General features: G+C 41.6%; 1 protein-coding gene across 2 annotated transcripts in view; it reads right to left on the bottom strand.

Moving 5' to 3' along the window:
• The window catches only part of CRMP1 (collapsin response mediator protein 1), a 50,185-nt gene that overhangs the window by 8,213 nt on the left and 14,290 nt on the right, over window positions 1-27,682 (bottom strand). For both annotated transcript variants that reach the window (XM_083861723.1, XM_083861724.1), the window contains exons 2-10: window positions 24,878-24,966; window positions 19,572-19,756; window positions 17,876-18,040; window positions 12,851-12,912; window positions 11,168-11,248; window positions 7,860-7,928; window positions 5,738-5,858; window positions 4,538-4,694; window positions 202-343 (exon numbers count right to left, since the gene is read on the bottom strand). In XM_083861723.1, the coding sequence (XP_083717849.1) occupies window positions 202-343; window positions 4,538-4,694; window positions 5,738-5,858; window positions 7,860-7,928; window positions 11,168-11,248; window positions 12,851-12,912; window positions 17,876-18,040; window positions 19,572-19,756; window positions 24,878-24,966 (1,071 nt within the window). The remainder of the gene's footprint in view (window positions 1-201; window positions 344-4,537; window positions 4,695-5,737; window positions 5,859-7,859; window positions 7,929-11,167; window positions 11,249-12,850; window positions 12,913-17,875; window positions 18,041-19,571; window positions 19,757-24,877; window positions 24,967-27,682) is intronic.

Below are 27,682 nucleotides of genomic sequence, written 5' to 3'. Positions count from 1 at the left end.
TCAGAAATGAAACACAGCCCTGAGTTTAAAAAACTGGAAGAGGTTTTGAAATAAGCAATTCACCTCACAGTAGCATTCTCTCAGGGAGTTCTAAGAAATATAGCAGAAAGTCACTTAAGCAATGGCCAAGAATCTCTTGGCTTTCAATATTCAGCCAACACTCAATTTCCTTTTAGTCTATAAAAGTAAGTAATTACTTACTACAGCCTTGTCCCAGACAACAGTCATCCTTTCCTCAATGCCATTGACCCCTTCAGGAATCATAGTGAAGTTGTCCTTTCCAATGGCTTTCTGTGCAGTGCTATAGGGGCAATGTCCACTTCCCGTCACCTGCAGGTCCCCACTGTGGAGTTAACACACAGAAGGTTTAGACCAGGCATCACCAAGGTGACCTTGGTCTCAGACAGGCTGTGAATGGACCTTCCAAGCCTTTCAAGACACCAGAGGCACAGGCTGTAAATCATGCCAGCAGCCTTTCCAGGCTGGCTACAGATCACTGAGAGCAACAATGGCACTGGACATCTCCACTTTCCCCCAGGAGCACCCTGAACTCCTGGATTACAGCCCCCTCCGGTTCCAGGCTGCTTATGGACAGAGATCAGGCAAAAGCCCACTAACCAGGACAAAGGATTACTCCAGGATTAAGGAAATGATCGGAAGCTTGTATGAAATGTCTGCCACTCTCAAGATAAATTAATTCACAACCACATTAAAAAAGTATGGCAAATTTCACAGTGCAAAGTCATGAGCTACAAACGTGTTCCCCTGCATTTCTCTCCTGCACATGTATTTTTCTTGCAAAACTTACATGAATACTTCTCATCTGACCTTCCAAAACAGAACCAAGAAAATAAAAAAAGCTTTTTAAAAGGTAGTTTTCTAATTAAACAGCAAAAGGCATAGTGCAAGTCAAACACATGCTCTGGATTTATCTAACTTAAGGGTCTCACACAGAAAAAGGCATGGAGAAAAATGCAAAAAGAACTACCATTTATAACGCTTTTATTTAAGAGGTTGGGTTTTTCAGCCTAGAAAAAATTTTTTTTTTGGCAGAGAGCAGAACTGGATCACAGCTGCTCCTGGAAATAAGAGGAAGAACATAATCAATATGCAGAATCTTGCAAAAATAGAAAGACAAAAAAGAAGGTTCTCGAATATCCACAGGAAATGTGATATTTTTAGCTCTTGATTAGGCTTACAGGAGGCAAGCACATTAGAACTCACTATGATTTCTCTTCCATCACTCCATAAGTCCCCAAGAGCCTGTCATCCTTTTCTTTAACTGATAATGTAAATTCCAGCTCTGAAACAACTGAATGATTCTGGTCCACAAATGTAGATCGAACAAGCTAAAAAATATCCAAGTACAAAAGAAAAAAGTGTCACACATAGTAATTCTAATGCCATTTTCGAGGCGTCCAGCCCTAATGATTACTGACAGAGAAGAGTCTTTGGCCTCTTTTCTGGTTCTCCACCATGCTCACAAGCCATTCATCCAGTTTTAGCAGAAGCCAAACCCATGAATTCAGTACAGACAAGGCCACTATGCTTTAGCTGCTCCTGATTATTAATGACTGCCTAGTGTTACTCCATAGGATTAAGCCAATTTCATCAGTTGAACGTTCATTTGTTTTAACACAACAATAAAGTCAGAAGGTTGCAATGCCATTTTTTCCCTTTTTGATGCTCTTCTAAACAGCAAAGCTTCCTGTGGTGTCTGTCCTTTCTGCACACTGATATAACCATGAAAACCTGACTGTCACAGCCAGGCCCTGTATCACTGCCTGCTTCCCTGAGGTTATGCTGTGCTTCTAACACCACACTACAGATTCCTACACCTGAAAGACAAGAAGGGCTTGCTTTTGTAACTCCACATCCCCTTTCCTCTGACATTTAATGCCATTACTGATACGAACTGCACTCCCCAGTCAAATCAATAGAAGACTTCTGAAAATGAAGCGTGTCACTTGAGAGCTTCCCATCCCTGGTTAACCCACGGGTACTCTTACTGTCAAATGGGGGAAAAGCATCACATCAGCTAAAAACCTGAGAGACAGGAAGAGATCATCATTAAATAAATGCCAGATCAATACACTGTCACCTTATTATTCCTCTTAAACAAAGCTTTCATGGCAAGTTACATCTTCTGTGTAGCACCAAGATCTCACATCTCTGGTTCACAAGAGGTGGCACATCACAGCTGCAGTAATGCAGCAGCACACCCTGCAAGATCAAAGCTAACTCAAGTGCATGGCCCACAGATGACACAAGGACCTAATCTCATGAGGCAAATTCAATCTGCAAATCCCATGAGACACGATGGAGTTTTACTCGTTCAGCTTTTCAGTGGAAAATCAACTGCTTTTCTGTGAAAAAGAGCACAAGCAGTATGCTGCATGCTTGCAAAGGAAGATGTTGTAGGGATTTTTTAATGAATGTAAAATACTGATATCCAAATCAACAGTGCAATACAAACGTGAAATACTGTCTTTACCATCATCCTTGCATAAAATTCCCTATGAATGCAGAGCAGAATGATAAAGTATACAGTTCTTTTTAGTTTCACAGTATAGATTTGAAGTATTAAAACTGAAAGCAGGCTAAGCTGCTGTCATTTAAGATCTAGGATTTTAAGCCACTAGAAAAAAAAAGCCATTTTTGCATGCTTGGAGAATAATGAAAACTTCTGTAAGTCCTCAGTTTTTATTTCTGATGTTAGTTTAAAAAAGTCATTATTTGGATTCCAATTCTAAAAATGTTCTTGCTATTTTATCTAATCTGCTTTGACCCACATACTATTATTTTGGGACTCTCTTCTAGAAAGCATATATAGCCACTCTAACAGAGTAAGGAGTCAAACATTTTCATACACATTTATATGTGCTGGCTAAGAGCCTTACACAGTGAACATCACCATTTACTGATAGTGATGAATCAGACCAAGAAAGTAATTTTTTTTCTAAGCTCTTATTTAGAACAAAAAATCTCAGTTATGGAAAGAACATTTTTGCCATCAGACTGTCAGAAGAGAAATGCTGCATATTCTTACCAGAGCCACATATAACTCAGAGCTCAAATGCAGCATCTTTAGAGCAGGTGAGTTAAAGCCTGGTGGGCTCTGGTGGGCTGCACAACCTGACCCATCGTGTGCAAGGGGAGATGTGGCACTGACTGGTGGCACCTTCCTGTCATATGTGTGTGCCCACCCACCTCCCAGGCAGCTTCTCTAAACATGGTCACTTTCAAGGTTCAAATTTCACTGCTCTGTCTAGGGGACTGGAAACCCCAGAAAGGGGAGGCAGGAGGTGAGGTGGGTGCCACCACATGGAGGTAAATAAGGATATGAATGTTAAGTTGGGTTCCTCACTCCAGCCCTAGCAATCTGTCCTGCTGGGGCTTCAGCTGTGAATTTCTATATCATTTTAGAGCAGATGGTCTTTTGCTTAAGCTGAAGAAGACCCAGTTGGCTACAGGCAGGAAATACTTTCAGAGATGGATTTACAGTCTGGGTTTCTGGCATTGCCTTCTTTTCTGTATGTGAAAGACACTTCTTTTTTTGTCCACATTCCTTTCACCTGCCTAGTGATTAAACTCTCCCTGCCAACCTGAAGGCAGTCAGCTCACATCCCTATCCTGGTCTTCAGTCTCCAGCTGTCTCCACCCAAGTCCCTCACAGTCTCCTTTGTAATCCACTCTGGCCTGTTTCCCCTGACACACCTGCTCTACACGTACCACTTATCTTTGCCTTCTTCCAGCTGGAGAACCCCAGAGCCCATAAAGACACAAGGCAAGCTAAAATAAGAAGCCTGCAAGAATTGGACAAGGAAACTTGTATGATTTTGGTCCCTCCCAGATGAAGGCAAACTACCAAGTCAGAATTTTTCAATATGCAGGAGATAAACCCACCAAACTCTGCTACAAGCACAAGTTAGTTTAGGACAAGCTAATTTTCAGAACTCACAGCTAAGAGCCCAGCATCAGCTTTGACAAAAATTGCTCTAAGAAATTTTTATGGTTCTAGGTATCTCTGCATTCAGGAACAGGCCTGATTTCAGGAGCTGTGCTTGTCAAATATGACTGGGGCTTAAAATTGAGTCTGTTCTCAAAGATGGGGATTTAACCACCAGGCTTTTGTTTATGCTGGACAGTGAGGATGCCATCCTATCATATATCAACAATTCAGTTAAAGAAAACTGAAAACTCGGGAGAAGGCCAGTTTGAAGTCCTGACAATCTAGTTATAAAACCAGGAATCACTTGAAAAGCAGAAAGAAAAAGAACTAATTCCTGAATAGCCAGCAACTGCCTCTCTATCAAGCCAACCAGCAACTGGAATGTCCATGACTGCTCACTTGACTGACAGCCTAAGTATAAGGATAGAACTATCCTAACTAAGGTTTTCTATGTCCCTTCTCTGCTGTTTCATGTATGAGACTGGTCTAAAGGAAACCAGGCTGATCCCTAGATGCTTCATGCCATATGGCTTTTGCACTTGCCTCAGCATCATCCTGTAAAAAAAAATAAAAATGAAGTCTTACCATGCTAAGAGCGAATTTAAGTGGTCTGGAGTGGTAGGGTCAGGGCTCAGAGGTGGTGAGGTCACAAAAGCTGCAGCCTTGGCCCAGTTTTTGCTCCAGTAATGTGTCCCATCTGTCCCCAGGCTGGCAGTGATCGGTTCTCCAAAAACAAGGGGACCTTGGAGAAAGCAAGGATATACAGGAACTAGTTACAACTCACTCTCTCTTCAGCACGTGACACTGCTTGCTGCATGCAACCATGTATAATTCAGGCAGTGCTACATGCCTAGTGCAGCTCCCAGGAAATTAAACAGCCCTGGCTTTGTCTGTATGATAAAAAATTAATCAGGAGTCTCTCTGAGCTCTACAGGCTTTTGATCAGCCTATTTACAAATCTTTCTTTCTAATCCAGAAGGAGACAGTTCAGACCTGCTTTTAATTGGTACTGTTTTAATCACGGCCATGTTCTCTCTGTTGCTGCAGTTCAGAGCTCACTGGATGGTGGATCACTCCAGCAGGCAGATGCCTTTTTACCACTCTCAGGTTGGGCACAGCACCAGCAGATAGGAGCATATGGTCCCTCGCACCACACTTCAAGTCCCCAAGAATACAAACATCAAGACAATAATTTGCTCTTTGGCTTTTCCATATTGCTCATGAGTAGTCCCAACCAGCAGAACAGTCCTGGCTTGCAAACACAGCTTTGGAAGCAGCTGCCTGCAGGCTCCCAAGGCCCTTTTGGGTGCTTTGTAACCTGGGTCCCACCATGGCCCCAGCAAGCAGGGCCAACCTGCAGTGCACACCAGAGGGAGTCAGCTTTCAGCAGCAAGGCCAGGAGCAAGCTCCACACATCTCTAACAGCAGGGTCACTGCCCAAACCACATCTCAGAGGGTGACAACCTGAAATACTGGCATGGAGGATGTGCCATTAGGAATAAAGTATCTCCCTCCCATGAAAAAGATATAGCAGTCTAAAGGAAAAGTAACAGGGAAAACAGGATACAGAAGAGTTACAATTCAGTCTTCAAGAGGACAGTTTGTGGGGAGTCCCCTCATCCTTCCCAGCCATAAATATTTAGTCTGTGATGGTGCTACCATTCTTTCGTAACCTCTCCCTGCAGCCTGTCATTTGGGTGACCATGTACAGGTTTTTTCACTGAGCTTCTATTCAACAAAAAAAACCAAAAGAGTTTGGGGGAGCAAAGGAAGTAAGTCACTTACCTCTCTTCCTGGCCAGTGCAATGATATCAGCTGCACTCTTACTCATCACCTTGGTGATGTACACTGGGCAGTTTATTCGACTGGCAATCGTGATGGCACGGAATACTGCTTCTGCTTCAAGCTGAGCAAAACAAGGAGGGAAAAGTTAACTGCAAATGCAGTCTGAAGAAAAAATCAGTGGGTGGACTGCACCATATTTCTAACTGTTCAGCAACAACTCTTCAGGGCTTGATTCTGCTTTTTCCATAGAGAGAGTCAGAGTGCTGAGAAACAGGGAGCTAACTCAACCTCAAACACTTGGCACTAGCAGTAACCACAGCCAGGCTGTACTCACTAGCAGGGTACAGCTGCCCCAGCACAAACACAGCTCCCTGGGTCCCTGCACCCCAGAAAAAGTCAGGTCCAAGCAGTTGATGCAGCTCCTCCTTACCTTCCTCCCACCTTCCTGTTTCAGACTCCTACCCTCCAGCTGAAAGGACAACAAAGCAAGAAAATTTTGCCCCTGCTCAAAGACAACCTCTGAGCTCCCCATGGCAGCTTACACTAATCTTTACATAATGGTGACAGTGAATGTAAAGAATTCTCAAACAGCAACTTCAGCACTATGGAGTGAATTCAGCCCATAATCCACAGAAGCCTTTGAAGCAGTGCCCAGTAAGTCCCCTCTGTCAGCAAGCGTAAAAGCCATCTCCTCCCAGAGAGCCATCTGGGATGTAGGCACACAAAGCAAGCATCTTCAGATGGAGGAGCAGTGTTTCCCAGCAGCTCTGGAGACTCCTTTCCCCAGCCATCAGTTTTATACCAGATCCTTCCCAGATGGACTCACAGTATTGGCATTTTAATATGAAAAACCCTGTTGTAACTGAAAATAGTGACTCAGTGGTACAGAAATTTCTATGCAAGAGTTTTGCGAGAAAAGTTGAGCAACTTAGACCTTCCAAAACCACATGGCTTAATTCTTTACAGTTTTGTAAAATGTTTTTCCTTAAATCAGACTGCTTCAGCTTGTGCTAGGACCTGTATCAAAACATTTGCTCTGGAAACCCCAAATGCACCTTTAGAGAGCAGGAAAGGAGGCATGGCCTCTGCACTGCAGCACTAGAGCTGAGCAAAATTCCTTTCTGGAAACTGCAAATGCAGATTTTCCTTAGGCCCCTGTTCTCATTAAGGGGAAACAACTCAATCCTTTTAGAATAATTTTAGAAGAACAGCAAAATGAAAAAGTATATAAACAATTCAATAGAAGAATGTGACCAATTAAACTGATTCCTTTTGCCTTGGGGAGAAGTTAAATAAAGATCTGCAAACCACAACAGCCTCTTCAAGTTCAGCCTCAAATCCCCAGGATCTCATCTCTTTAGTCTTCTAGGAAAGCAGTCACTTCACACTACCGCCCTCCACATCCCATTAATGGTCTGAGCTGTGTATTTTAGGGGACATTCTCACGTCTCCACATTTTCCTTGGCATTAAATAAACCCTTTCCAGATGCCTGAGACGATCCGCACCAGAGCCCAGATTTTATTATAAGGGAGTTGCATAAAACAAGCTGCCACACAGCATCTTTCCATTCTCATGTGTTTGCATCTCTACAGCCTGCATTTCTAACACTGCCAGCATGAAAGTAGATCTATATGTGGGTGTATGCATATTCACAATATAGATATGGACAGGCATCTTATAGGAGGTTTTCAGCCAAAGCATTTTAATAAATGCAGTTACTCAGAGGACTAACTCTCAAGCTGCGCTGCTGATTTTTAGCCTGATAAGCCTATTTTTTTGTCACCACAAATCAAAACACAAAGGTCACACTTAAAAAATACATGGACACCTGTGCCTGGGGCAAGAGGAGCTGAGACTCCTGAGTGCACAAGGATATGCTTATCCCTGGACTAAGGGAATGCACCTGCTGCAGCATCCAAAGGGCTTTCCAGGCAAACAAGCAAGTTGAAATGACCTGGACTTTTCAGACTTCGATTAATACTGGAAAAGGCAGTGGGAGAAGCAGATGTCTGCCTTTCCTTATGCACCCATCCATTGTCTGCACATACAGAAGCCAAGCTCTGACAAGCATGTGATTGACAAAATACATCTACAAATGACAAAATGAGCACAGTCTCTTACCTCTTCTGGCCTGCTCAGGGCATGTCCCTCAGGTCCAGTGATTCCCATCTCCAGAATACGCTTTTGTTCCTGCAAAGTAAGAGATAAATGCTGACCCAGCTCCAGGATGAGGCCTGTGCACCCAGAATCTTCAGGGAGATGAACAGCCACATGGCCTGACTGCCCTTTTCAGTGTCAGTGTAAATACAGCTTCAAAGCCCACTGAACACTGAAACACTGGCTCTAAACTGGTCCCACATCACACCAGCACAGCCAGCAGGGGTCTCTGTTGTGTGACTGAGCATATTTGTGCCCCAAGCCATTTGGCTGCACCATCAGAAACCTCCTCTGCCCTCCAGAAAGTCTTACTTGACACCACGACATCAGCTCAGGGAGTGGCCTTCAACCACTACACTAAATGGTAATTAAGGGCACTTCCAGCCTGCCATTCCTATTTACTTGCTCAAGTTCCTTTCTGGTTGCAATCCACAAAGCACCTTCTTAAATTTTCAGCATTGCTGACACTTTCAGTTTTCTGTAATGCTTTCTTCCTACACAGTGAATCACTAAAATTTTATAAAACTTATATATATATATATACACATATATATACTTTTATAAAACAAAACAGTGACCTCCAGTTGCAAGGGCACCATGTCCTCATCAAAGAGCCCATCTCAGGACCAATGGGGGTTTGTCAGAAAAAAAAAATCTGTGCTATCCAGCTTTGTAGCAGTGAGGTTTGTTTTTTTTTTTTTTAATAGACAAAAACTTCACTTAATTTAAGGTCAAGCAATGTTATTGGAATAAATTTCCTTTTTTACAGAAACTGGTGGTCAACCTCTTTTCATGTGAGGTTGGTCCAGGCCTGAGAGCAGTGCAGAAGTGGGACCAGAGCTGCTGCTGTATCTCTGGCCCTGGCCTGCCACAGGGCTCTAATGAGCCCAGCTCAACGGTGTAATGGCTCTGTGACACAGACAAATGTCCCCTAGAGACCAGGATGAAGTTACTGAACATATTTGAATGTGTCAACTAATAAATATCTGATCCCAAGTCCCTGAGGGTGAAAAGCTCACACATTACCAACACAATCCAGTAAAACTGAGTAAGTTAACATTCATATATACTTTAGCCTTTGCTGCAGTCAATCAAGGCTGAAGAGGCATTAACAGGAGTGTATTAATCTGACTGTGTAAGAATATTTTGGTTAGAAAAACAAAAAGTTTCATAGGTATTCTTAAAAACAGCTGTTCTGGATCATTAATGCACCGTCTCTGAACAGTGCAAGTTAAAGATTTCAGATAATTAAAATACAGCAATAAAATGAAGCTACAATCATGTAAAAAATAGCAAGTTGGTACAGAATAGATACACAAAGTATTTTGAAAGATTTGCATTTACTAAAATCAGATCATATGATAAATTACTCCCTGTAAGTTGACTTAATAGTGCTAATTAATTAGAATATTTATTTGTCAAGATCAAATTTGTATTTTCACACAGGATGGTCCTAAGAAAATATGTGCAGGCAGCTTTGTTTTCATTATCCAAATAATTCTTCTAAATAAAAGCATAGAGAAAGACTGATTTTATGGAACACAGCAACGATGAACAAGTATGTTGCTGCATAACATAACTTACATTTAATTACCACTTCCTCTTTTCCTAATAGTTTTTCTGTCCTATTTGTTCATATTCAATGGCTGTATATTAAGGCTGATCAGAGAAAAATGTAACTGAAACAGATTTCTTTCAAAATGCAATACTATGAGTGTGCCTTGAATTTAATGGGCAATGTATCAAAACACCACAGATGCCATTTGATTCGTTTTATTTTGCCTTTCCTACAGTAATATTGACTTAATCATGCTTATCATTAGTCATTTTAATTCTACTGGATATTTTATGTTGTATTAAAACCATAAATTATGTATTTAGTAGTTTTTATTCATGCTAAACTTCATGAAGAATCAGCTTTTTTCCTCTCCTGAATTCAAATGAGGGTTGTCACCTAGTTTCAGTGGGGGAAGGACACAACTGCATTGCATGTGCCTGCTGACTCCTTACTAGTAACTTTTGACCCCGGTTCTTATTTTGGTCAAACTCAGAGTTAAAAGTGAAAGACAGACCTCAAAGGGGGTAATTCTAACCAGGCAGATGGAAATATATTTTTCCCACAGAGGGCAAAACAAAATACACTCAAGGCAAGAGTTCTTAGACACTGCCCAACAACTCAAACATTCCCTTGAGGTTCTTCATAGATGTGAGACAAGGTGGATTGCCTTGTCCAGATCTCAAAGACAGCTTTAGCTGCTGTAATTTCCTTGTCAGCTCTGCAGCCCAGTCCTTAGTAGATAAGCCAGCAGATAAGCAGCTCAGCAGATAAATCAGATGGCTCACTCAGAGCCTCACCGACCTAGAGGGGCTCAATGCACATACAAGGGATCAGAGGAGTGAGACATCTCTGCAACAGCCTTCAAAGATTCATCTGTCACACATGCAGCATCAAAACAACCCCCACCCAAACATGCCCCTTCTGTTTTAGAGAGGAACCCTGGCCTGTGAAAGACCAGTGGGAGGTTTACTATCAACTGCTGTCCTTGGGTTTCCTCTTCCCATGTTTCCATGTGTTTGGCAGTGATCAGAGCCATCAGTCCAGTGGGAGGACAGCAGCTCCCAGGGCACCTGACCTGCAAGGACTGCACTGGAAATCCCGGGTGCTTTAATGGAACATTCTGAACTTAAGCCCAGCTTCTCAGTTCTGAGATGCATCTTCTAAGAGCATGGATTATACTTAAACACACATTTTTGAAATGTCTACAAGATCACAGTAGTTCTTATTCTCAAACATCAGAGATTTATAAGAATATTCTCAAAAATAAATAGGTCTGTGAACTTTAATACTTGCTCCAAACTAACTGTGTTGCTTATGCTGATAGCTGCAGCAAAAGACTTTAGTATAAAACTTTCAGATCCTCTTTTTGTACCCAAAATCTGTGAACAAGGATTTACATTGTTCTGCTTCACTTGTATCTGCTGGATTCAGAAGAAATCTTGCTTTCTTCTGCCCCCCTTATCTAGTCCTCACCTACTGCCAAGGCAAGGAGCCATCATTGCCCTGTCTCAAGAATGCTCTGCCAATTAATGCAAAAGGACCCCCATTCTCTTATCCCAGGCTTTATACCAGCAATGTGCAGGGCATCAGGCTCAATTAAGGCTCTTTCCAGGGAATTCCCTTCTTCCTACCCATTCTCTGACTGGCCTATTAAAATTCTTCTCTCTTATACCTACCATCTCACAAATTGAAGCACAAACAATGGTTCACTCACCTGAGCTATTAAGTCTCCATTTTCAGCATGGACCAGGATAACAGCTCCAAGACTCTTTAGAAAGGTAAAGGCTTCATAAAGCTGTAGGTAGTACAAAGAAGGAAACACTGCTGAATAAGGAAAACACGTTACTTAACACTCAGACCTCCCTCTTCACCTCAGTTTTGTACCTTCTATGCTGGTAATCATATTGGTGAATAGTAAATGATCTGTTTTCTACACAGAACTTGAGCTTCACTGATTGGTGTTGACTTACTCACCCACGTACACACCAGCTACACCAAGACAGGGTCAACAGCCCCAAGCAGGGCTGGATTTCCCTAAGACACAGAGTCATCCTCAGTCCCTGCACTGCAGGGCCCCCTCCTCATGCCCTCCCACACAGGGCTGAGTTTAGTGGCCCTCTTTTCTGTAGTTTTAGCAAATGTAAAATAGAATTATTGCCATGTACTACAGACATGTTTAGTATGACTAGAACATCTCTTTTCTGAAGTGTAGGCATTCTGCTCCATCTTCTTAGAGCTGTCATTGTTGAGCTTTCAGCAACATCTTTAATTCTGATATTAAAAGTTGAAATATTTTCTCTAGAGCATCCTTGGTTTTTTAATTGCTTTCTAAGATTCAGCATCCATCCATAAAGGGCAGTAAGTTGATCCTTTTGCTTTTACTGGTAATTTCTGAGCACACATATACTGAAATGCAGTTTCCTTTCAAAAAGGTATTCAGCTTATGTGTCCCTTTTTCAAAACCACATTTCAGTAACATGGGATCCCAGTTTTCAAACACAGATTAAATATGGAAGACAATGGTCCTTCAGCATCTACTTTTGAACTAGGGCACTTCAGGCAGCATTGGATGAACTGCAATATACAGCTTGCAACAGGGACATTTAAACAAGGTAACAGCCATTAGTCCAGCCACACATTAAACATTTTGATGTATTCCTCTTGGCAATTCCAACAGAGAGTTGAATTTAACAGGCACTGCCTCTCTGAGAATATTTATAAATTATTATGTCTAAAATTCCAATTAAAACCACATGTATTGGAGGTGTAACAACAGTTATTTAAGAGACCAAGAGCTGTAGCTCTGGGAATAAGTAAGAAAGAAACATTTTATCAACTGAATAAGCAAACATTATTATTACTAACAGATGCCATTGTCCCTTTACAGTGGCCTGATATGTATGAATGGGAAAGCTGAAGAGTCTGGAATCTGTAATGAGCTCTGGACAAACAAGCTCATTGTTATCTCAGCCCTAATGAGAAAAGGCCACCTCCCCCAAACAGCAACTCCATTTAGCTGCTTACAGCAACCACAAAACTCTTGAAACATCAGAACTGCCACTGCCTCAAGTGCTTCATCTTTTTCTCCCTCTCTGACATAAAGTCCTCAAAAGGTTACTGCAAAATAAAATGAGTGAAATCCTGAACAGAGCTGACTGTTGGGCAATACCAGAAGACCTCTACGGAAGGCAAATGTCATACACCTGAAGAAACATCTGCAGGTGCTCTACACAGCTCAGCACTGACCCTCCAGAGAGTAAACCACCATTGCACATTTCTCCCAGTGCCAATCAGGCCAGTGAGAATGTTTCTCTGGGATTCAACCTCAGCAACTCAAGTGTTGGGAGATGAGGAAAGAGAGAGAGATCACAGCAATGAAAAGCATTCAGAGCAATACCTGGCTGTCGGACATTTGGTAGAGATCTTTGTACGCCATGTAGACTTGAAAAGAGTTCACACCTGTTCCAAGACAAAATTCAAAGGTGTTGCCATGTAAGTGTATTCTTAAATTGTATTTGAACAAAAACTTCAGGAAAAGTAAAAGAGTATGTCTGGACGAGGCTTTTCAGTAGTGATTGCCAAAAATCAAGCATGGCTTCACAGCTGCATTACAGCTGCCAGGACTAGAAGCCTGGATGCCCTCTTCTCTGGGGGAATTTTTTGGATGCTGTGGGTAGCCTGTTCATCCCTGGAGTAACCCAGCCACCACTGCAAAGAGGATTGCTTGTAGCCAAATCAGACTAGCCATGGTGGCTAAAGCAAGCATGTAAAGTTTATGGAGTTTAAAAAACCTTGTGTAAGGTTCTGTGAATTAGTGTTTTTCTTTTTAGGTTTCCTTAGCTAATCAGGAAAACATTTCAGCTTGATCTAAATTGTGCTTTTTGGTAGATAAAACTTCTGGTTAGGTTCCCCCAAAGTGCTGAGAAGGTGTAGGAAATGTGTATCTGAATGTGCATACAGACTTGCTTTTTCTTGACCTTACATTCCAAAGCACTAAGATTAGCTGATGGTAGACACTGGGAAAGAGTGGAAACAAAGCCTGAAACCAGTTTTATACGCAGCTCACCACACTTCTCCTTCTGCCTTCCAAAGATGGAAGAATTTATGATGGCAGTCATAAAAAAACCAAAAAAGACGACAGTTTCAAATTTCAGAAATCCATAAGAAATACTAGTGTCAGCAGTCAAGAACCCCCAGTATTCAAATCCCAAAAAATGTTGCTATTTATTTCAAAGATTTGGTTATTTACATAGCTTTGTATTCTTACAGGACGACTTCAAATGCCTTACTTACAAATTCCTTGTCTTCATAATCTCTGTACATATGAATTCATATTAGTGTATATATTTGTCTTACTCTTCAGTCTACTGGCATGATCCCCAGTTTGGTGCAAAGACCAGTATCATAGTTTTCCAGCTTAAAAAACAAGTAAATTCTAAGCAACCTAAGCTGTGTATGCTGCATTCCAAAACGGCTGTGATGAAAACTGTGCTTCCTGGGGCAAGAAGAAAAAGATCTGTTCATGTTATTCATGTTGTTTACACAAAATGAATAAAGCTCTCTGATGAAATTAAAACTCCTTCATGAGTCTAGAATGAGCAAATACATCCTCATGTAGAGGGTATGACTGCTCACACACACACACAGAATTAGTTTACTTACAATTACAGATCTAAAATACCCCAGGATAAAATATTGAAATAATCCCTGGTATAATGTCTTCCTGCTAAGTTCAGGCAGCTCAGAGACAAGCACAAAGCAGGAGCTGGCCCCTCCTTCTCGACTTCCACACCAAGCAAATCCTGCCTGAAACATGGAACCCTGTCAGCCTGTAAGCCCATCCTTTCTTCCTTTTTTTCCTATTTATCATGTTCTCAGAAAACACATACAGCATTTACTAACTGTAATCCCTCCATCTATTCCTCATTACAATTTCAAAGTCCTCAGTACATTCCTATTTTAAAACCGAAGCTTGGCTGAGCCTTCCCTGAGGCTGGTGTCTCCAGCCTCACCCTTGAGTCTCCCTGTGACTGCTGACAGCAGCCCCCAGCACACCCATCCTGCCTGCCTCACAGCAAAGATCAGTTTTCTCCCCACAAACCCACCCATGTGTCAGCTGCACCCAGGGGCCACCTTTGTGTGGGGTTCCCATGCACACACAAAGCAAGGAGGATGTGTTACGCCTGGGCCAGGCCATGCTGAATGGCCTCAGGGATGGCACAGGGCTGACCCCTCAGACACATTTCTCTGTGAACCAAGAGCAGGGTCACCTATTGCTCTCCCTTATCCACCAGGCTCTAGCCAAAGGGAATTCATTTCATCACAGTCCTGCAGGAGGTAAGGCAGCTTTCTCTGAGTACTGTCGGTAGGAGGCATACATAGACCCAAGTAATACATATTTTCATCCTTTCTCTTTCATTGCCTTGCTATCTTCTGAGGCCCTCTTCTGACTTTGATAAAATGACTGAGTTTTGCTCTCACTCTGTTTAATGTTTTCCCTGTAATTAATGGGAGCAGAAGGGATCCCAGTAGGGATCCTGCCATGGGATCTCAAGCCTGCTCCTTATCACAGTGCAGAAGCAGATTCTTCAATGCAAACACACATTCAAATCCTCAGCTGCCACCAGATACACACACAGCAGAAGAGCATTTCAGGGCCTGCCTTCAGAGCTAAGAGAAGAGATGGTGTGAACAATCTCACCTTGCAAAGAGAGCACCTATACCAGATACCAAGATAAATAACACAAATTTACATATACAGGTATCCAAGATTAGACTCCTTGCCCTGGCCTGGTTCCTTGACCTACTCATTGGAATTATGCAGCTTTTCAAAAGCCCTGGCCCATGGCCTATTGACCTTAATGCTTAACATCTGTTCACACTACATTCTTGTTAATGTCCTACTTGCTCTCACACCAGGGCTACTCAACAAAATCCTGTCCAAATTTTAGGCAGGACTACAGGGTTTTTTAAACAGTGACAAAGCCAAAGGAATCAGTGAGGTCCCTGTCAGCAATTTCAGGCTCTTGCTTCTTTGCATATAACTGAAGAAGCTCAATCCCAAAATAGCTGCTGAAATGCTACAAGCCTGAGTGTTTATAATCAATATTTGGCTCTACAAAACCTTCAGGCCATGCCAAAGCCTGTGTCTCCTTTAACTAACTTTGTATTGATTTAAAACCAATTAATTGTTCAATTACACCTCATGACAAGGCACCACAACAACCACTCTGTGAGCTTCCCTGTTACTCATGCTGATTGCATTAGGCACATGTAGCACTGACACACAATGAGCTGAGCCCTGTCACTCAGCTAACTCACCCACAATCAGCAGAGAACCAATTCAATCCAGATTCCCAGCTGATGAAAACCAGGGTCACTCCACTGACATCAAGTCTATTTGCACCAGCTGGCTTAAATGTTTCCAATTATCAGGAAATATTACCCGTTAATTTGAAAGCTCTTGCCACGCTGAATTATTTCCTATTGTGCTTGTACATTCATACTTGCCCTTACCCTGTGTCTCCTAACACATGAGAGTAACTCACACTGCCTGCCTGAGACACACATGGGAACAAAGGTGACCTCCTAATGCTCTCGCCACTGAGGCGGCCACCAAGGCTCCATCATAAATCTCAGTCCAGGAACCAATGAACAGATTTCTGCTTCTCCTGATGACTCAAAGGCAGGTTTATATAGAAAACTCACATTTCAATAGTTGGGAAAACTATTAACCTAACTCTCTGGACCAGGCTTTTAATGTAAACCCTCAGGCAAATTTGGGAGTGCTGAGCCATCTGTGGTCTAGGAGCTCTGGAAAATAATATCTAACCTTTGAAAGAAGGTACAGTATACTTGTCTGAGAGTACAGTCAGCTAATGAACAGCAGCAGATTCATGTTAATGCTGATAGCAGGGAGACAGCACAGATTTAGGACAACCTGATGACAGATGTCATCACCCTGTAAAAATCACTTATACTAGAGACCTATATAAGACCAGATGCAGTTTCTCTAATTATGTGCAGTCTTGCTGATGGAAGTGTTTTGTTGTCTGAAATCTGGTTGTACAGAACATGTACTGTTAGCATTCTGTGACATGGAATAAACTCACACAGGTGACTGCACCTCCATGGCATCTCAGCAAACAACTGCTCACTCAAAAAATAGCATTGTGCTTTTTTTTTTCTACTTTGATAGTACCTTCCTCTAACAAGAACCTTTCACATCTAACAACACTAGCCTTACACATTACAAAGGATGCTGCATACACATATCACTTAGGCTTCCCAACAGAAGAGTCGTTTTGTTTTGCCTCTGGAAACCATATGCCATTTTAGAAAATATTCTCTAATTATTATCCATATATTTTCAAAGAAAATTGAAAATGAAAAACACATGAAAATATATGACTCAAAAGAAAATACATGCTGTCAGCCACAATTTCAAGGAACAAGATCTAAGCTAGGCTCCTCTGAAGGCTAGATGCCATTGCTCACACAGAGGTGTCTGGTGCCACCAAGATGCCCTCCATATATGAGACTGACACATTGAGCCTGCATGTGTGGAAATGCATTTGGAAGAGGTTTCACCTGTGCTACTCTGAATTGGTAGCTGAAGTCCAGGTAGGGTAATCTCTAGCATCTCACATGACAGCAGGCCTGTTAATTGAGCAGACTCAAACCCATGGAAGTGTCTTAGTTTCCTAAATAAGTGACCTTTTTTTGCAAGTGTTGAAACAAGGCATCTTCTAGTAACTTCAGGGAAAGCCACTAGAGAGAAACACTTGAAAAAATCAGGGCATTTTTTCAATATTAGGCACCTAACTTTAGCATCTCCTTTTCTAGTAACTGGAATCCGTTTTAAAAATACAGGCATGTTTTATTTACAAAATCAAGTCTCAGCAAGTTTATTCCAAGTCACTGCTGAGAAATGAGATCTAGCCTGTAGTTATATTTTTACAGCCCCATGGTCTCTTCATATTTGGATTTAATTTGAGGCAGCTGATTCAAAGATTTCAGTCCAATTAAAATCTGAACCACTACTTTGAAATGGGTATTTTTGTTCCATTCATTAAAGAGAGGATCTAAGGTGATCGGGCCGATTATCCTAAATACTCATCTTTGAGTTTTACCTTCAAAAAAACCCTACCTATGCAATATCTGAGCCTACTTCCACATATACAAGCAAAGATAAAGTGGTACACTTCTTTATGGCAACGTAAGCATCTTAATCTTCCATGCCTATACTGGACAAAGTCGTATACATACACAAAGTTTAAGGTCCATTTTACACAGCAACAAGTTCAAGGTAGTGAAGAACCTTGACCAGCATAGCCAGTGCTTATGCATTAAAATATTTCAGAATTTCACCTCCATAGATTTCAATAAAACCAAAAAATACTACTACATTTCACTCACTAACCTTTGTCTTGCACGAGTACTTCCAGCTCTTCTCGAATCCCATCATACCAGCTGGTGATGTCCACATGGAGAGCATAATCACAACAGGATTTGGTATCAGCTGCCTCATGCCACTTCTCAAAGGAGGTCAGTAAACTTGATCCAGGTTCTGGAAGCACATGATCAACTGAAAAACAGATGGAGTGCCTGTTAGCAGGACACTGCTCAGATTTCCCTGAAGTGAGCAGTCTTCCAGCACCTTAGCCAAAACAGCCCCCTTGGATGCAGTCTGTGTGCTGACTGTGACTCTGGGGTGTCAGCCAGGTCCTACTGCCCAAGGTGCAGCAGACTTGGTGAACAGTCTATACTAAAGATGAGTCTGGCAACCTGCGTGGTGCAGCATCAATAGACACACAAAGTGGGAGCCAAACTACCCACAGCTTAGGAAACATTTGTCTTTTCCCTTACTGTATTGTAAGAGACCATAGGTTCTGTAGTTCACTGTGTTTCTTGTCTGATGTGTCCATTTCTATGTATTTCACAGTAAGCACAGTAATTAACCCAGTGCCTCATAGTCACTGAACTGACCCACGCTGCTCTACCAATACATCAGTGCAGATGTTCAATGTTTTCTCAGCAGCCAAAACTGGGAATACAGCCAAAGGTTTGAACAGGGTGACATTGTGCACAAACACTTAGTCACACTATATGGTACATTGAATGCCCTGCCTCTCCCCTGTCTCAAGGCTTTCTGCCTCTGATGGTACCACACCATCCACGGAGGACATAAAGACATGACTGCTTATGCATGTAAACCCTTGGCCTGACCTCTCTCTGCAGGGCTAGGTCAAAAGTCAGTATGGAAACAAATCAAGATGGGCTTACCAGTGCCATTTGCAAGCCTAACTCTGCACAGGAATACTCAACTGAAGAACACAGACAGTAAAAACTATTAACAAAAGGAATGAACAGCAGTGCATTTTGTGCCAGTGGCCAAAGAGTCATTCAGCTGATGGCTGCTGCTGAACATAAGTAACAAATAACACCAAAAACCAATTCAGTGTGAGTCAAACTCCACTGGGAAGCTCCTCTCCACAAAGAAGCTAAGACAATTTATGTTACCTGAACAATTGCCTTACAACATCTAGCCAAAGTCAAGTCATGGCCAGAAAGAAAGAGAGAAATCTTGTCCCACCATCTATAGACAGAAGAAGGGTCTTTAACAACTAGAAACATTTCTTTCTTTCACCAACAAAGATGTTCCTCCAGGACACCTCTGGTTAAGAACTACCTCAATTCCTGCTGCCAAACCCAAGTTCATAAATCAGCATCTTGTTATTTCCAAAGCCCTTGAAATGGCAGTAGGTGGGAACAACAAATCTTTGTCAGATTTTCTGTGCCATATACTTACAGCACTACCTATGCAATTTTCCAAAAATCCCAAAAGCATATACATTATCCCTCAGTGCTTGCTCTGTATTTCAGAGAAAAATCCAAGAGACAATTCCCCATGCTGATATTTCTTTCTGAGGGCAGGTTCATTTTCAGACCAACCCTGGGTTACAATGATGAATGGATCTCAAACAGAGTGCCCAAAAATTTGGAGATTCATTGCAGAAAATCTCAGAAAATCACAATGAAGCCTCAGGCAGCTATGCCCACACACACTACACAGGCTTCAGCCTGGCATGGGAAGGGGTAGCACTGCTGGTACTCACTGATCATGGTGGTGCCCCCTGCTAGCGCTGCTTTTGTGCCTTGATAGAAGTCATCAACAGCAGTCATCCCTTGGTAGGGCTTTTGCAGATAAGTGTTGACATCTATTCCCCCAGGAATAACCATGCGCCCATTAGCCTCTATGGTCTTGACTCCTCCAGGGACAATCAGATTCTCTCCTATTTGCCTGGACAGCAAGGAAAGCCAGTATTACTTTATTTGAACGAGCACAGAGGACAAAGCTATTTAAGGCATGTAGGGGAGAGGGAGCCCATACAGAAGGAGGTGGGTCCCCAAAGGCAAGGTGAAGCTCAAGCACACAGTCCCTCTGTCCTGCCCAGCACAGCAGAACAGAGCAGAGGAGAGCTGCCTCACTGAGCCATGAGCTCTGTTTGCTTTGCATGGCTCTAGTGGCCAATAAAGGAGCTGTAATGCACCAGCATTAAAAATTGATTATTTTTTTATATGATTTCTATCTTTAAACAATTCAAATTATGTACACTTAATGCTCTCTTGGGGGCTCCAGTTTTGTATATTAAGTTCTTAAATGAAAATAGGAAAACATAGATCAAATATGGGAACAAGCTGGAATTGTAAATATATGGCAGAAGCAAAAGGCGTATCAGAAAATTTTATAATTACTTTGTCATCACGCAATGCAAATTTATCCTTAAAAAGAAATCTAAATAACCTAAGATACAGAAATACATATCTAAGAGACCTAAACATGTTTAATCTACCATGTCCCATATTCTTCATCCTCCTCTTGAAGTTAAAAGTCAGTGAAACATTCTGCATAACTGTGTGGAAAAATTATAATTAGCTGTTGCCATCTTTTTCCCTTCAGGTCTTCAAAGCAGGATATTTCTTTTCACTATTAAAAATATTAATTTTTCCCCCATGCCAATATCAAACTCCAGATACTTATGATCAAAATACTTTTTATTATTCATGGAATCAACTACAAATAAATTAAACTTTAACTTTTAAAGCCACACTACATTTTTATTGTCTACTTAGTATGGGGCCAAACAGGGAGAGGTATGGGTCTGTGTGGAAGCCATGTCTCTGCACTGTTACACCACAATATATTTGGGCTTAGAGGTAACTGTAAGGTAGTTAAAGTTCACTCAGTTTATCTCATATTACAGACACAGAGTTTCATCTGGATAAAAGAACATTTATCCACAGCTAAATAAATACCTCAGACATCTGAGCTGCTGAATCTGTTTCCCTATATTAAAATGCAGCTCCCACCTACAGCTCAAAACACAGTGATTGATTAACACCCGACTGTGATAAGGTAGAACCAGAAATGAATATAACTGTTCATTAAAACCAGTGGGAAAAATAAAAAGAACAGGGATAATTATTCACATTGGAATCTGGCCAAACTGACAGAGTTAATAAATAGCCCCAGGAGGTCAAGAATTTGCTTCATATGCTATGTAAAAATGCCACCTCCAGCAACCTGTATACCTTGTTGCCCTGGGCTCTGGCTGGAGAGAAGCACCGACATTCCATGGGCAAACTCCTCATGGGCATCCTGGGATGGGGTCACAGCTGCCCAGCACTGAACAAATCCAGGAGGGCTTACTCATGGGAGTTGGCACCTCCACGTCTGGCACCTAAGAGTCATCAACATGTGCAGCACTGGCAGCCTGTCACAACCTGTGTGCAGCTGCACAGTGGAAACAACACTCTGACAAACAGGGAACCAATGTGGATGCAAAAACCAGCAGCTGCCCAGCACATCCAATTGCACAAGCAAAAGTTGCAAGCAGCTTCTCTGTTTTAAAATATGCCTCACAAAGGCATAACATAAGGCATTGCACCCATAAGCAGATTCAATGCCTGCATAAAGTTAGGCAGCTCCATGTGTAGTAATGGTATTGCACTAATTTTCATTAGTCAAATCTATCCCCAAAATTTTAATCAGAACAACCCTCCACCTCTGTAGAGCATTTATGTGGCTAAGAAATTGAAATGGGAAAAAAAAGTTGACTGTGATCCATCTCCTTTGAGTATGTCCAAGGAGCAACTGCACTTTAAGGACTAATGCACCTTCTGAGAATAGTATTGATGAAGACTTTCACAAAAAAAAAAAAAACCAGCAATTTTTATTTTCTTCCACAATCAGTATCTACCAGTTTCCTCTTCAAGAAGACACATGTACTAACAAAGCGAAAGTGTGCCAACTATATACTGAAGTTTTTTGATGACTCAATGCCCATTATTTTCAATGCATGGTTCAGTAACATCTTATTCAGCTGAAATCATCCATGTTGAAGTGACATGGGACCAAACAGCCTTTGTGGATGATCCTGCACTACTACCTGTCAGAAACCTGTCTCATCTCTCGCCCTGGCATCAAGATTAAGGCTGGAAGAAGTCTGATCTTCACTGGTGCTCAAGGTTATTTTTATTCTGACTAAGTAGAACAGAGAGTAGGAGATAATGTGACAGGATTCCTGAATTGCTCACTCATTAATGCAAAGTGTATGTGAGTAAGAATGGGGTTCAATTACCTGTGGGTGTAAAAATACAACAGTGCAGCTAACTGCATTCTAGACACTGTACCAATGACTGCACTGGTTTCCTCATATATCAGCAACCAGAAAACTCAGACCCACAGAAAGCTGATGCTGTCTGCCATTTTCAGTTGAACAAGCTGGTAAATTCTGTTGTACATGAGCTGATTAAAGCATGAGAGAAGGAGGCTTCAGCTCTTCCTAAGTTTCATCCAAGGAAGCTGAAAACCTCCCCCAGAACTCTGTGGTGGTGCTTCTGTGGTCATCAAGCCCAGACCTATTTTAGGCACCTGAGGTTCGCCCTAACTTGACTCATCACTTGCCCAGGTCTGGAGATGTTGCCATTTGTTCATTCCTCCAGCCCTTCCCCTTGGCAGGGATGGAGCAGAGTACAGCAAGCACCAGACCATGACCTGTCACTTAGCACAGGGCTCACTTCCTCATGTGATAACAGAGGCAGGAGAGATGTAGGCAAAATATATTATTTATATGCCAATTTAAATTACCAAATATTTAAAATACTATTTAGATACTGGAGAACTGCCTCTCAGCTGCCATCTGAGCATGCAGGGCTTAAGTTTCAGGTAGGAAAAATCCACATTCACTGCTGCTCCTTGTACCTAGGGAGCCAGTTTGAGCATTGATTGGCAGGAAGAAACATCTACCATCCTCCAAACTACAGCTGATCTTTAAACACACTCAAGATTACATCTGCTTTCCTCTCTGCAGAAAGATCTGCATTTAAAGCATTAAAAGACCCAAATCTTCTCATTAGCCTGCAAGAGAAGCCCAACCCTCTCTTTTCCAATCAGTTTTCATTTCAGAGTGAGAAAAATAACCCAGATCTTTTATAGCCCGGTAAAACCAGGACACTATTGCCTATTCTGGGCCAAGTGGGTTGGTGTCTGCTCCATTCTGTATTAGAATTCTGTATTATCAGCAGGATCTGCAGCTGGAAAGTTATAGCATCAACTGAAATGTGGATGCCTGAGTTTCAAGGTCCAACTCCAAACAAGCTTGAGCCACGTTTAACAATTATGTTAAATATTCAGACACAATGGGCAGTTCCACCTGAAGAAACTGAGATCAAAAAAACCCTGCGCTTTCTTAGGCTGAAAAATTTATCATTTGAACACAGTAAGGACTCAACCTCATCTCACAGCAGGCTGCCCTCACAAATTATTTCAGAGCAGGACTTCTTGCACATTTTACAAAGAAAAATCTTGGGTCATCAAAATCTAGGGAGCCAGGCATAACTCAGGGTGCTAAATAGAGAACTTGCCTCCTTAGGCAATGATAAATGCCTCTTAAAAATAAGATCTTGTCTGTCTGTTCATTATTAATCCTAATTAACTTGGACAGCTGAGATACTTCCTGGAGGTACAGATCCACACACGGATTTCAGAGGGAGTCTACCTACTTAACAAGGGCAGGTGAAAGCTTGGCATTGCTAACCTGCCTACTAACTACCACTGCATTTCTGGAATCAAAGCCAAAAATTCACAGCAGTTTCAGGCTCTCAGCGTCTCATGCATTTAGTTGTTTAAATGATTCTGATGCTTACAAGTGTCACCAGAAGATTTGCATCTTAACTAACAAAACCACAGAAAAACTCAACAAAAACACCCATCAAAGAGAGCACAACTTGGTTAACTGTTGCTTTAAAAATAGATACATGTTCAAAATTTTGTGTCCTCTCCACTTTTGCCATTTCTGCAATGCAAGTAACACTACAAATGGAAAGGCAGAGTGAAGTATTAAAAAGTAAACCGCATAGTCCATGGATGAAAGTATTCAGATTTTTTTCTGTTATAATAACCTGAATCATAATAACATAAGCAGTCACAGATATATAAATAATCGGACTTTTAATCTGATGTTATATTCTTAAAGAGCTCTAAAAACAAGTAGGCAATTAATTATTTACCAGATAACCATAATTACATTTCTGTGCATCAAATTGTAGTCTCTGGAGACCCAGCTTCTTAGGCCACTAGTGAAAATGTTTAGCAACCATGAAAAAGGCTTTGATCCTTGTGCACATTAATCAGAGTGTTCATACACACTTTGGAAACCTTAGAGACCCTCATCTCCACTAAGCCAAGACAGGACCAGCAGAGCACATGGACACACATCTCTGTTACAGTTTCCCAGGCTATCAGTGACACGTTTCAAGTTTTTCACCTAGAAGTACTTTCCCACTTCCTGTATTTTATAGCCTGATAAATCAGGACTTTCTTTCCAATTGTGTGACAATGCATAACAACATTATAGGAACAGAACATGCTGTGGTTCAGCATTAATCAACAGGCAAATGAAAAGTAGCAGGCCCTCATCTGCACCATGCAACATGGCATATTTCAGATTTCTGTGCCCTACAATCCTTAAGAGCATGACTGCAATTGCACTGACTATGTACAGGGGAAAAAGCTATAGAGAGCCTTCTGACATTCATGGACTCAAAAGATTTCCATTGTCCTTACCATTACTTCTTTTTTTTGAAAGTGCCCACTTGCCTTAACTATTCAAACACAAACTGTGATTAAACTGTTCAAAAAGCAAGTATCTTCAATTTACAGCAAAGAAATGTTCTACTCATCTAATCTTAGTGAAAACAAAATGGCAGAATTTAATAATTAAACACTCTTCAACTACAGCCTCACATTTAGAGGTAACTGAGATTCTGTCCACAAAAGATTTCAGGTCAGCATGATCAAGAAATCACAGTGGTCTATGCTAACACGCATGCAAAAAAAGCAATATTTTATAAAACCAACTTTATAAGTCCATCTTCAAGGTATAGATCTGCATAGAAGGAGTGGTCATCATTGATAATTCTTCCACCTTTAATGAGTAGTCGGTCACTCTGGAGGAAAAAAAAGAAAAATGTACATTTGTCAAAATAAATAAACATAATGATGTATTTATGGTAACAAATATGCTCATATTATAAAGAAAGCCATGAATATCAAACACTACTCTATATAAAGGCAGGTTCATGTGGGTACACAGACAGTGGCCAGGACAGTTTCACTGACTGTTTACTCCTGACTTTTGGAACACAAGACCTCATTGTCATCACAGCTCGTTTTGCTCAAAGCAAAATTACTGCACATGGAAACACTTGAAATGCCACTACATCCCCTTTTACCACCTCATTACATAAGGGCCAAAAGGGAAAGAGAAGCCCCAGAAGAAACTTCCCAGCACTGCAATGGCCAAGCTGAGCTCACTTGGCACCCCTGGCACCCCTGGAAAAGTAACAAAGCTTTGAATGGGGAGGAACAAGGTCATAAGAGGTTGCTTAGACCTGTCACCTAGAAATTCCTCACCAGGGAAGCTCCTGTAACATCAGCTCATCAGGAGCAACTCCTGCACAGCAGCCAAGGAATGTGGCCCATAGCTGGTGTCTCCTGTACTGTGGTACAGACCCACAGCTGAACAGAGTTTCCAGTGGCCATCAAGAATTAATTGTAACCAATTTGTGATTTCTGCAGGCCAAAGGCTGTTGATGTATTAGGGGCACTCAGTGCTGAGACTGCCCATGTCATATCTCACTCACTGCATGAATGAGAACAGAAAGCAGCCTCCAAAGTTTGGTTCACCTGAAACATCACACAAAGAGCACCAAGAGTCACCACCTCCAGTATTTTCTAAGGTGCCACGAAGCAAACTTTTTTTCCCCAAGAAGGACTGTTCAAAATACCAAGTCTACAAGAGTTCACAACAATTCTCTGCTTATATTCTTCTCTATTTAAATAGTTACATTCTGTTCTCAAAAACTACATTTTATAGAAAGCAAATTTTACCAGTGCATATTCCCAAGAACCAGTATTTAAACTCTCCCACTGAAGAAGTCATTCTGGAAATGCCAGCCCCTCACCACCCACCCAAATACAGGGCAAGTCTGTAGCTTCAGTGCTCTTCTGGCTTTAGCTGGGGTAGTTAATCTTCCTCACAACAACTTGTATGGGGCTGTTTGGATTTGTGCTGGAAACAGTGCTGATAACACAAGGACGTTTTAGCTATTGCTGCACAGAGCTTAGAGAGTGAATGTCTTTTCTTATCACCAGGAAAGAGGCTGGGTAAACACAAGGAATTGGGAGAGGGGATAGCTGAGACAGCTGACCCCAACTGACCCAAGGGATGCTCCATACCATATGGCATCATGCTCAGCAATAAAATTCATAGGGAGGTTGATGGGGGGAGTACTGCTTGGGGACTGGCTGGGCATCAATAAGTGGGTGGTGACCAACTGTATTGTGGACCACCTGTCCTTTTTTGGTTTTATTAATCTCTCTTTTTTATTTTCCTACCAATTGCATTATTACCATTACTATTATTATGATTATTCTATTTCCATTATCAAAGTGTTTTCACCTCAACCCACAAGTTTTTTTCACTTTTACCCTTCCAATTCTCTTCCCCATCCCACAGTGGGGTGGGGTGGGGTGGAGTGGGGTGGGGGAGAATTGAGCAAGTGGTTGTGTGGGACCAAGTTGCCACCTGGGGTTAAACCAAGACAAGTACGTAACACTTTTGGAAAGAATTTTGCCAAGTGACTCTAAATGCTGGAAAACTCTTAAAGCAGTCAGAGCCATTCTTCCCACTCATACATAAGAATAGCCATTTATTACAAATTATTTCCTTGGCTCACTAGAAAAATAACTCAGACCCTCCAGTTTGTCCATGTTTTATGCCACTTAAGATTCAATTCCTGCTGTAATTACAGCACGACTCGGGCATATAAACTATAAAGAGTATGTACTCAGCAGGTTTGAAGCTCTTCTCCATGTGCTGCAGTAGCAACAGGACCTTGGGGGGGAACCAAGGCACAGAACTATGATGGCATATGTCCCCAGGACCTGCCTCAGACATTGTTACCCTCTCATTAGAGAAGGGAGATGAATGCAAGTCCTCCATCTGGAATTCGCCAGCGCAGGCGCCCTGTTTTCTCCCCAGCCTCTCTCCTGTCACTTGTAATTGCAGCAGGACTTGTGAATCAGCAGCCAGAATAGTAATAAGTTATTCTGTCACGTGCTGGCAGTTGCACCTCCTCACTATGATGATTTACTACACTGCCTGCTGACCTGCAGGAACCACCATCTTGTACCTCTTTTTAAGCTCATTGAGTTACCTTCCTAAACATTAATACTGTCCAATTACAAGAGGCATGAGCTTACTGATACAGGCAGGCAGTGTTTCCAGAGCACTGCATCTGTCACTGCTAAGGAGTCAAAAAATCTGCACCCTCATCAAGAAGTTCTACATTTCATTTCTTTTAAAACAGGAGAAGATGCATAGTAAGTAGAAACAAATGTCACAGACAAGGAAAATAAAACAGACTAAAAGTTGAAGCTCAGATCCAGAAAAATAACTGTAGACATAAGGATTTTATATGGTTTTACATATAGATATACATATGTAAGTAACAAAATTAGGTATTAGAAGAAGCTAATCTAAAAAAAATACAAACGCAGTCTTAAGAAAGAACTCAATTATGGAGCCAGACATTAAATTAGACCTCAGTCTGTAAAGGATTACTGAACATTCAGCTACAAAGTCTTGCCTTGTTCAGAATT

The sequence above is a fragment of the Zosterops lateralis genome (assembly GCF_965231275.1).
Source record: "Zosterops lateralis genome assembly, chromosome: 5".
Lineage (NCBI taxonomy): Eukaryota > Metazoa > Chordata > Aves > Passeriformes > Zosteropidae > Zosterops > Zosterops lateralis.
The sequence above is the reverse complement of the archived record's forward strand: the minus strand, read 5'-3'. Positions and strand labels throughout refer to the sequence as shown.